The sequence below is a fragment of the Panthera leo genome, chromosome B1 (genome assembly GCF_018350215.1).
Source record: "Panthera leo isolate Ple1 chromosome B1, P.leo_Ple1_pat1.1, whole genome shotgun sequence".
Lineage (NCBI taxonomy): Eukaryota > Metazoa > Chordata > Mammalia > Carnivora > Felidae > Panthera > Panthera leo.
In genome coordinates this window covers 49478799-49490799 of record NC_056682.1, presented here as the reverse complement: position 1 = coordinate 49490799, position 12001 = coordinate 49478799, and the positions used below count along the sequence as shown (strand labels likewise).

Genomic DNA, 12001 nt, shown 5'->3' with positions numbered 1-12001 from the left:
GAAACAGAGCATCTGCTTAATGCAGGGAGCAGGTACAGGGACCCAGGGGCCTACCTGATACCAATTGATTTCCATCGGTCCTCCTTATTTTGGCCTCTTCTCTTCCTCTCCAACACCTGCTGCTGTCAGTTCCTGTGGCTTTTGGTTTCTGTGGTATGAACTGTATTATTGGCTGTGAACTTTCTCCATTGTTCAGTTTCAACTGCTAAGTGAGTTACTACTATCCATCTGCTTTATAGCTTCCAAAATCTTACCACTTTCGTCTCTTCTGTTCTTCCTGTTGTATGAATTTTTAAAAATCCCATTTAGTCTGTGTGAGCTTTGGGTGGGAACAAAACTAGATCTGTGTATTCAGTCCTCCATTTTAACCCAGAAACTTCCATTCTTTTCCAAAGCAGTAACTTCTGGGATTAGTTTCAGTTCTGTATTTAAATAGATTGATTCCTTACTGCTGGTTCTTTCTTCCCATATCTCCCCTAGTTCCAAGTTCTTTATTTGGATGTATCTCTTGGCTGCATTTCTTCATCAAGTAGTTTTTTAGGGAAGAGCTTACTGGCAGTTGTGCTAAGAGGTGGCTTGAGGTAGGTGGGGAGGAGGGCAGATGGTATCTTGTAGGAAAACATAGCTTAAAAAACACCCTTTTCTAACACAATTGCCAGCCTGAACCCTTTTGTTTAGAAATTTAGAGTCCTTAAGTCTTTGCAAGTTTGTGAATGCCAGTTTGTTGCCTTTATGTTCAACTCTTCACTTCCTAGTTTTGTGGACTTGGTTGACTTGTTTGGGACCTTGGTTTCTAGTTTGTAAAATGGAGGCCATAATTCCTCAGAGGGTTGTTGGAAGGGTAACACCAGGCCTATCTGTTCAACAGATACTACTTCCCTTTCTCTGCCCTGTGCCCCCTTCCCAGCATTCCTTCCTCCCTTTTCCTCAGATGGATGTAAAGGATCCTTTTGCCTGCTGCTTTAGCACCCCCAGTACGCAGTGGTCCAAGATGCTGTGGAAACAAGCCTCAAACCCAGGCAGCTAAAAGCCAGGCTGGCTCTTCCTAGAGGTTCAGGTGCTGAGCCCTTTCCACCTACCCTGGTTGGGACAGCAGCAACTGTAATCTCGTGCTCACGGCTGCTAACCTCACAGATAAGATCAGCCCTGAGATAAGAGCATAACTTTCACTGCAGGGCTTTAGCGGGCAAAGGAATCTGATTCAAGGCAGTAACTTCCATCAGGGGAGAAAAGATAAGGTACGGTCACTTCTAATCTCAATAAGAGCATGTTCACGGTCTAGTGCCTTTCCGTGAACCAGCAGCTTGACATTTTCTATCATGGGACTTGTTCACAGTCAGGCCTGCCGCTGCTTTCTGAATGAAAAAGGCCAAGTGCCAGACAGGTTTGCTTCTTCCCCATTTCCTACAAGGTGTGTTGTGAGTGAAGGACTGAAAGACTTGGGGGTGGTCCATGCAGCTGCCATGGACGAATGAATGCTTGTAGAAAAAAAAATTTAAAGGAGCAAATCTTAGTGTTGAATCAACTTATGTGTGCAGCCCCCCTGCCTATATTAGGGTTATACATGATTCTAGCTATTGTGACAATGAGAATATAAGAGAACGGAAGACACGAAAGACCTGCTTCCATAAACTGTGGCATCTGCAGACAATAGAATAGTAGTTATAGTTCTATTCATTATAGGTAGCCATTAAAAAGGATTAAATGGATCTATGTGTACAGACACAGGAAGATGTTTACATTTGGTTAAGCTACCAAGGTTACAAAGCAACGTGCATAGTGTGAACATTTTGTGTGGAACTGATGATACGCGTGTGCTCACGTGCAGGTGGATGGAGGATGTTCATCACAGTGTTTATTTTACCACGGTTATCTCTGATGGTGGATTTCAGGGGACTTTGTGCTTTACTGGTTCATTTCAATTAGTTATAATGAGAATATATAATTTTTAGAGCCAAAAGCTTGCTTATCTATTTTAGCTATGTTCATTTAAATAAAAGCAGACTCTGCTTTGCATTCTCTCTTGACCTCATTCACTTCCACTATGTGCAATTTTAAAAACTGGGACAATAGGATTTTCCTCACCGGTTGTTTGTTGTGAGGATGAAATACTATGAAAGCCCACAGGCTTGTTGCTCAAAACCTGCAGGCTGAACAGCTTTAAACAGAAGAGGACTGAAATTTTTTTCCCCTTAAAACAGGAAATGTTGGGTAGAGTGGAGTGAGAAAGGCTGAGTCACTGACTTGTTTGACTCATATATTTATGTATTTATTTTTTTAAAGTTTGAGAGAGAGAGCATGTGTGCAAGCATGAGTGGGGGATGGGCAGAGAGAGAGGAAGAGAGAGAATCCTAAGCAGGTTTTGTGCTGTTAGTGCAGAGCCCCAGGTGGAGCTCTAACCTATGAACCGTGAGATCATGATCTGAGCCAAAATCAAGAGTCAGATGCTCAACCGACTGAGTCACTTAGGTGCCCCGAATCCTATATCCATTTGGTAGCTAAGATCAGGGCTGCCGTGCTTGGTCTTAGGGGCACTTTCATATCACAGTGCATGTGACCCTGACGCTTGAGGACTGGCACAGACTGGAACTGGGCGATGTGGCGGTCCTGCCTGACTCGAGGCTCAGAGGCGAAGATGCCTGCCCGAGTCCTCATTGGTCACGTGGGGGAGTCTGACATTCACCGTTAGAAGAGGACTTTTTTTTTTTCAATATATGAAGTTTATTGTCAAATTGGTTTCCATACAACACCCAGTGCTCATCCCAAAAGGTGCCCTCCTCAATACCCATCACCCACCTTCCCCTCCCTCCCACCCCCCATCAACCCTCAGTTCTCAGTTTTTAAGAGTCTCTTATGCTTTGGCTCTCTCCCACTCTAACCTCCTTTTTTTTCCCCTTCCCCCCACCCCCCATGGGTTTCTGTTAAGTTTCTCAGGATCCACATAAGAGTGAAAACATACGGTATCTTTCTCTGTATGGCTTATTTCACTTAGCATAACACTCTCCAGTTCCATCCACGTTGCTACAAAGGGCCATATTTCATTCTTTCTCATTGCCATGTAGTACTCCATTGTGTATATAAACCACAATTTCTTTGTCCATTCATCAGTTGATGGACATTTAGGCTCTTTCCATAATTTGGCTACTGTTGAGAGTGCTGCTATAAACATTGGGGTACAAGTGCCCCTATGCATCAGTACTCCTGTATCCCTTGGGTACATTCCTAGCCGTGCTATTGCTGGGTCATAGGGTAGGTCTATTTTTAATTTTTTGAGGAACCTCCACACTGTTTTCCAGAGCGGCTGCACCAGTTTGCATTCCCACCAACAGTACAAGAGGGCTCCCATTTCTCCACATCCTCTCCAGCATCTATAGTCTCCTGATTTGTTCATTTTTGGCCACTCTGACTGGTGTGAGGTGATATCTGAGTGTGGTTTTGATTTGTATTTCCCTGATGAGGAGCGACGTTGAGCATCTTTTCATGTGCCTGTTGGCCATCTGGATGTCTTCTTTAGAGAAGTGTCTATTCATGTTTTCTGCCCATTTAGAAGAGGACTTTCTAGTAAAGAATGGGAAGGGCCTGGGGTGGAGCCCAGTGCAGTGGGGCTCAGCAGATGCTAGTTCTTTCCCTTGAAGTTTTCCAGGTGGACAAAAAGGGTATTCTAGGCTTGTGAAGAGACAGACGTGTCATGCACATTTGGATATAAAAAAGCAGCCAGTTTGCTACTTCTGATAGGGCATGAATTTGATTTTAAAATGAGTTTCTTTGTAAGCTTAGTCTCTGGGACTGCCTTCACAGAATTAAACAGAAATGTACTGCTGGTACGCGCAATTCTCATGTTTACAAGTGTGGCACCACCCTGCTTCACACCCCGAAAGGCAGCTAAGCTCCCTTGGAGGGACTCCCTAGGTGGACACAGCCACCAGCACACACGTGGGAGACTGGCCATCCACATCATTCCGGGAAGCCCCCAGAATCACAGTGAGGTTTTAAAATGTTTTTTTGCTGTTCTAGAGTCTCAGCGAGTCTCTTGTCCCTCAAAGCATGGATTTGATGATTGGCAACCTGTGACTTAGATGAATGAACTCTTCCTTCCTTTAAAGAGTGTTCATTCATTCCTAAGTTTTAGAAACTGTATCTTTGCCACGCCCCTTCACTTGGTGATGACCTATTTTTAAAATCTCATTTTCTATTCAGATTTCAGTCTGCTTTTGATATGGCTTAATTAAAACAAAAACCTCTCCAGGTAATAGAACAAGGTGAACCAAAAGCTTTGGGCTTGAGGTGGCTGCTAGGGACTCGTTCAATATAGATCAGTAACACAGGCTGTAGCTTTATTTTTTAAATTTCTTTTCTTTTAATGTTTTATTTATTTTTGAGAGAGAGAGAACGAGCAGGGAGGGGCAGAAAGAGAAGGAGACACAGAACCTGAAGCAGGCTCCAGGCTCTGGGCTGTCAGCACAGAGCCCGACGTGGGGCTTGAACTCGTGGCCTGTGAGATCATGACCTGAGTGGAAGTCGGATGCTCGACTGAGCCACCCAGGCGCCCCACAGGCTGCAGCTTTAAAGGTTCCGTGCTGAGGCTGGCAGGATCCCACTTCCTTGATCTGTCTTAGGAATTGGCCCATGGGACTGGGGAGCACGTATCTCCGAGGGGGGCCAGGCCGTGGTTGTGCCAAGCACCACACACATGCCTAGAAAAGCCCTTGGCAGTCAGAAGAGCAGTTGAAGTTTCTAGTGGCAGAGAGGCTGCAGGAATTTTGCAGGAGCCCCCGACTGCCACCCCAACGCTCCCTGTGCAGATTTGAAAGTTCTGCAGCTTTCACACAAACTTAGGAGACTCATTCCGAAGGTGGCTGAGGACGTGCTGGAAAGAGGTATTCTTCCGAGCCCCGAGATGAAAATCCAGATGGAACATTGGCTGATATCCACTTTCAGAAACAAGCAAGTTCCTAGGCAATTTGTTTTAAAATCTTGCTCTAAATTATCATTTTAGGATAAGTTTACATTTTTACAAAAGATCTGTTTGTACATTACACATTTTGATCCATTTAAGTAAATAGGACCTTGAGGATGAGAAAATGGAGGCCCAGAAACTCTTGTGTAAGCCAGGGTCACACTGTGGACAGAGGCGAGCCTGGGTCAGCACGCTCTCCATTCTGTCATCCCCAGTGGTGTGTGCTAACAGCTAGTGTGGCGCGTGTGCTGTTAGTTTGATAGTTTTGTTTTTAAAGGAAAAACAAGGATAATTGAGAAGTAGCTAAATCCCCTAGACTATACTCCCGGAAAGCCTCTGTAGCTCCACAAGCCCCCAAGAGAGCCAGTGTCATCTGCCCTGTGGCAGTGGGATGAAAAGGCAAACAGCACGAAGGAGGAAATAAATAGCATCGCAGATTGGAAACCCAAACCGGCAAATTCATAGCAAATGTCACTACATGTGTAACAGGGAGAGGGGAAAAAACCTTACATGAGTCTTCTCTATGTGTTGAAGATTTTATTTTTCAGGGGAATCAATTCCATTTAATAAAGCTTTGTAAAATGCCACAGAAGCCAGGGGGCACAGGTTTAAGCCATGCTCTTAAGAATTGGCCCTCTCCAGGCTGGGTCTCTTCTGCAGATTACCTAGAAGTTACAAAGAGGAGTTCTTGAATACAAACCTTTGAAAAAGCCAATCTTTTTCCTATTTTTGGATTTGGGCCAAATGCAGAAAGTAGATTTTCCACTTTCTTGCTTTGATAGGAGTTGAACTCTTATCTTTTTTCATTTAAAACAAGCCAAAGTCCCTCTTAAAGAATCATAATGCAGGAAACCGCTTCTGTGGAAGCGAACCTTGACTTAGGGCCACACAAGCTCAGGCATGTGCATGTCAGACTCTGCCTGCTCAGGACACACAAGAGGGGAAACCAAATGCTGCTGCCCACGCTGTTCTGCAGTTGTCTAGAGTAGGGGGAGCACAGACAAGAAAAAGTGCAAAATAAAGGGTGTTTGTAAGGGCCCAGAGTGGATGGGAGACCCCCACATGAGAACGCTGGTTTCAAGCTTCACACACAAACCTACAACTTCAATTCCTCTCTCCTCATCACACTGTTATTTCAAACATCAGCATGGGAATCAGAATTATTTCCATTAAAACAAGAGCTCATTTTCTTGTGCCGGAATGTATATAAAGGCCAGAGATCAAAGCCTGACAGTTTTCATGTTCCAGCCTTTTTGTCCCTACAGTATATAAATAACCTACTCCTAAGTTTACTCCTCAAATGACAATAGCTAGCTTTACTTCATGAATTATGGTGTCCAAATGAGTTGATTAATTTGCTTTCGTCACTGTGCATGAGTCATGGTAGATCAACTGCAGGCTTCATGCAGACTTTAGAAACTGGATACATGACTCAAGAACACGCAGCAGCTCTGGGCACCAGGGGCTTGGTGGGCTTGGTCGGCAGGCGCCTGGCCTGGCCCTGAACGCAGTTTCCAGTCTCTGCAGCTGCAGGATGAGGGTGAAGCTCCTTGCCAGGGAGGCAGGGTAGGTCCATTTGTTTTGCTCGGCCTCTCTGCTGAGTAGTCAAGGTATCTTGAATCTTTATTTTCTGCCAGGGAGGACACTGCATCAAGGTGGGCTGGTGTGGCCATTATTTTAGCGTCTTTACCATGTACGGCCCTTGTAGTCTGTAGCCAATCTTTCTGTAATAATTCCTGGTGCCGACCCCTGTGAGGCAGCAGAAAACCAAAGAAAGAAGAGTATTAAGCGTAAACTCCTGTAAAAACCCTCAAAGGCCAGCAGATGCTCCTCTCTCAGCTCCACCCCCGCCCCCCTCATATTCACAGACCAAATTCCAGTCCAGATCGAACCTCATTTTAACAAGTTTGGAACATTTTTATCATTTTGAATACAGGCTGTATTAAACCATAGAAACTTTGTATTTTAGAGCCTGTGTATTTCAGTCCTGTTGGCACACCATGGGAGGAGGTGGATTTAAGTGTGACCTGTCCACATTCTAAATGGAACCAAACAGTATCACAGTTCCCCGGAAGGTGAAAGAGAGGGGAGACAGGGGAAAATGGGGTCTCCACAGAGCCTAGAGAGGGAAGGGGCACCGAACGAAAAGAAGCTGTGCTTCAGTGTCAGTGCAACACGCCCTCATCGTGAGCGACAATTTCAACAGAATATTGGTCACATTAAATTAATGCTACTTAATTTGCATTTTATTAAAGTTTTGTTTAACTGGCATATTTCTTTCATGTATGAACAGTGTAAGTACCAGAAGTTCATACCTGTTTTAAGTTTGCATGCATTGAAGCAACATTAGCTGATTTAAGTCAATACTAAAGGTCTATGAACTTTTTTTTTAAAAGGGATCTACATATTAAGTTTGAGAAACACTATCCTAAGTGATCCCTCTAAATAAAATACTGTCCCACAGAAGATGCTGAGAGTGCACAGGAGGATAAATGCATGGCTTATAAGGTAGTGTCTACTGGCGTGGTTAAGAGGGGACAGGCTCTGGATCAGTTTGATCTGGGTTTAAGACCTGGACCCATTTTACAGGTCTGTGGCCTGGGTCAGTTACTTAATTTCCCTGAACTTTTTTTTTTTTCCATATAATTTATTGTCAAATTGATTTCCATACAACACCCAGTGCTCATCTCAACAGGTGCCCTTCTCAATGCCCATAACCCACTTTCCCCTCTCCCACTCCCCAGCAACCCTCAGTTTGTTCTCAGTATTTAAGAGTCTCTTATGGTTTGCCTCCTTCCCTCTCCGTAACTTTTTCCCCCCCTTCCCTCTGGTCTTAAGTTTCTCAGGATCCACATATGAGTAAAAACATACAGTATCTGTCTTTCTCTGCCTGACTTATCTCACTTAGCATAATACTCTCCAGTTCCATCCACGTTGCTACAAAAGGCTATATTTCATTCTTTCTCCTTGCCAAGTAGTATTCCATTGTACATATAAACCACATCTTCTTTATCCATTCATCAGTTGATGGACATTTAGGCTCTTTCCATAATTTGGCTATTGTTGAAAAGTGCTGCTGTAAACATTGGGGCACATGCATCAGCACTCCTGTATCCCTTGGGTCAATTCCTAGCAGTGCTATTGCTGGGTCATAGGGTAAATCTATTTTTAATTTTTTGAGGAATCTCCATGCTGTTTTCCAGAGTGGCTGCACCAGTTTGCACTCCCATCAACAGTGCAAGAAGGTTCCCATTTCTCCACATCCTCTCCAGCATCTATAGTCTCCTGATTTGTTCATTTTGGCCACTCTGACCAGCGTGAGGTGATATCTCAGTGTGGTTTTGATTTGTATTTCTCTGATGAGGAGTGAACACTTACAGCAATGGCTAGATGATCTAGACAGAGAATCAATAAAGAAACAAGGGCCCTGAATGATACATTGGATCAGATGGACTTGACAGATATATTTAGAACTCTGCATCCCAAAGCAACGGAATATACTTTCTTCTCGAGTGCACATGGAACATTCTCCAAGATAGATCACACACTGGGTCACAAAACAGCCCTTCATAAGTTTACAAGAATTGAGATCATACCATGCACACTTTCAGATCACAATGCTATGAAACTTGAAATCAACCACAGGAAAAAGTCTGGAAACCCTCCAAAAGCATGGAAGTTAAAGAACATCCTACTAAAGAATGAATGGGCCAACCAGGCAATTAGAGAAGAAATTTAAAAATATATGGAAACAAATGAAAATGAAAATACAACAATCCAAACGTTTTGGGATGCAGCAAAGGCAGTCCTGAGAGGAAAATACATTGCAATCCAAGCCTATCTCAAGAAACACGAAAAATCCCAAATACAAAATCTAACAGCACACCTAAAGGAAATAGAAGCAGAACAGCAAAGACACCCCAAACCCAGAAGAAGAGAAATTATAATAAAGATCAGAGCAGAAATAAACAATATAGAATCTAAAAAAACAGTAGAGCAGATCAATGAAACCAAGAGTTGGTTTTTTGAAAAAATGAACAAAATTGGTAAACCTCTAGCCACGCTTCTCAAAAAGAAAAGGGAGAAGACCCAAATAGATAAAGTCACGAATGAAAATGGAATTATTACAACCAATCCCTCAGAAATACAAGCAATTATCAGGGAATACTATGAAAAATTATATGCCAACAAACTGGACAGCCTAGAAGAAATGGACAAATTCCTAAGCACCCACACACTTCCAAAACTCAAACAGGAAGAAATAGAAAACTTGAACAGACCCATAACCAGAGAAGAGATTGAATCAGTTATCAAAAATCTCCCAACAAATAAGAGTCCAGGACCAGATGGCTTCCCTGGGGAATTGTACCAGACATTTAAAGCAGAGATAATACCTATCCTTCTCAAGCTGTTCCAAAAAATAGAAAAGGAAGGAAAACTTCCAGACTCATTGTATGAAGCCAGCATTACTTTGATTCCCAAACCAGACAGAGACCCAGCAAAAAAAGAGAACCCTGAACCTTTATTTTATCCTCTGTAATAATGTACTTAAGTTTTCAGGATGTTGAGTATTAAATGAGATAGTCTATGGAATGTGATTAGTGCAGGGTCTGAAAAAAGCCAACTCCTCAGAAACATTGGCTGTTATTATTCTTTTAAAGCTGTTTATGATCTGGTACCCAACTACATTTCTAGCTTTATCTCTTGCTACACCTCTCTTCTTAAAAATTATGCTTCAGCCTTGGTGAATTTTCAATTTTTTAAGTTCTCTGCACATGTCTGGCTCTTTTTCTAGCTTCCAGGTCTTTGCTTATGCTTGTTCCCTCTAGCAAACTAATCAAACCTAAGAAGGGGGTGGTGGAAACCTCCATTTATAGGTCAGAAGCACTGGTAACAACCTGGACTTGCAATTGGCATTTGAAGTGAGGACATTCTTGTGGGCCTGAGCCCTTAACCTGTGGGATCTGAAGCTGTCTCCAGGTAGATAGTGTCAGAATGGAGTTAAATTACAGGACACACAGCTGGTGTGGCAGAATTGCTTGATGTGTGGAAACACCCTACATTCGGTGTCAGTAGCATAGGTATTCAGAGTATCGTGTGTAATGTGAATGAAAACAACTGCGGTTTTCTTTACAGTGTTCTGCCCCCCAGAACTCCCCATGGTGGACTGTGCCACTGTTGGCCTCCCTAAGTGGTACGAGTTCTATTTACCTTTTTCTTTACTTTGTATTCCTAGTGCTGAGTATTGTGCATGAAATAGAGACTCTTAAATACTGAGAACTGAGGGTTTGATGAGGGTTTAAGGGGAAAGTGGGTGATGGGCACTGAGGAGGGCACCTGTTAGGATGAGCACTGGGTGTTGTATGGAAACCAATCTGACAATAAATTATATAAAAAATTTAAAAAAAACCCAAAAAACAAAACAAACCAAAAACCCAAAGAACTGTTAGCTCTTTCAAGTCTAGCCTAGTTCTTTAGCCCAAACATTTGCTACTTAGGAAAAGGACTTTCCCACCATGTTTTGTTTCCTATCTCCTTTGAAAGTTTTCAAGTGTTTAGAAAATTGAATTGAAGCTGACACAATGGAAGTAACAGTACTATATCATGTGATGACAGGTCACTGGACAATTTCCCTTTTAATTCAAGGATTACTGAGAAACCACAAGAGACTCCTAATGATAGGGAACAAACTGAGGGGTGACAGAGGGAGGTGGTTGGGAATGAGCTAGCTGGGTGATGGGTATTAAAGAATGCACTTGTTGTGATGAGCACTGGGTGTTGTATGTAAGTAATGAATCACTGAATTCTCCTGAAACCAATATTGCACTGTATGTTATCTAGAATTAAATAGGATTACTGATATTCTATCTTGCACAATTTCACCTTGTCTCTACATTCTAATCATTACTTCTACTCAACATTGTGGCTTGGGATACAGCAAGAGGAAAACACACACAGAATATAGGTCAGATAGTAGCACACACCCACTGAATATAGGAAGACAGCTCAGAACCCCCAGAGGGGTACAACCACTTTATTGTTTGTACTATTTCCTAAAGCTCTCGTTCCATAAGCACATCCTATAACCCAGCAATTATATTCCTGAGTGAAGAGAGAAATGAATGCTTATATCCAACAAAAGACATTATTTATAATATCCAAACAGGAAATAACCCAAATATCTATCAGTAGTAGAATGGATAAATTATATTTTCACCCACAGAATGGAAAAAGGAACTATAGCTATCTGCAAGAACATGGATGAACCTCAAAGGCCTAACATGTATGAAAGAAAGCACATATGAAAGATCCCATCAACACAAAGTGCAGACACAGGTAAAGTTAATTTTATGGTCCTGGAAGTCAGAGTACTGGTTACATCTGGAAGATGGTATGAACTGAAAGAGGGAAGAAGAGTCTCCTGGAGGGCTGAAAAAGTTCCATCTTAATCTAATAGTTACATGGGAATATAATTCACATGCAAAAACTAATCAAGTGGTACACTTAAAATGTACTTTATTGCATATAATATCTCAATTAAGAAAAAGGCTCAAGAGGGGCACTCCATTTTATAGATGTTTCAATGTGTTTTGAGAACTCAATTTGTCCAGAGAATTTAGGAAATAAGGTAGAAGGAATAGGATGAGTGGCTCATTCCACACTGAACCCTCAACTTGGACAAACCCACCACCAGGAGACCTCGGAATATACTTCTCCTATCCACAAAGAAGCTAGAATTCATAGCATCTCTCTCCATGCTAGCTGCTTCCCTTACTTATAGTCCTGTTGTTCCGGTCGCCATGCTGTGCTTCATTTGACTTGCGTGTCTATCTTCCTAGAATGTAAGCTCTTTGAAGTCAATGACTTCCATCATTAGGAAGTGTCTGGCATATAATCAACTATTGTACTGTATTCAGTTATTATGTTGTATACATACAAAGAAATGTGCCCCTGAGGGATGTCTTTAAAAAGAAAAAAGAAAGAAAAAAAATTGCCTGTATGTTAGGTGACAGGTAGTGAAAATGACTCAGTGTAAAAGGCATG

At 42.4% G+C, this 12001-nt stretch overlaps 1 protein-coding gene across 1 annotated transcript in view; it reads right to left on the bottom strand.

Moving 5' to 3' along the window:
- Positions 1–4481: 4481 nt before the first annotated feature.
- Positions 4482–12001, bottom strand: part of ELP3 (elongator acetyltransferase complex subunit 3) — a 98401-nt gene continuing 90881 nt past the window's right edge. The window contains exon 15 of the mRNA XM_042934950.1: positions 4482–6706. Within this exon, the coding sequence (XP_042790884.1) occupies positions 6630–6706 (77 nt within the window). The 3' untranslated portion in view covers positions 4482–6629. The remainder of the gene's footprint in view (positions 6707–12001) is intronic.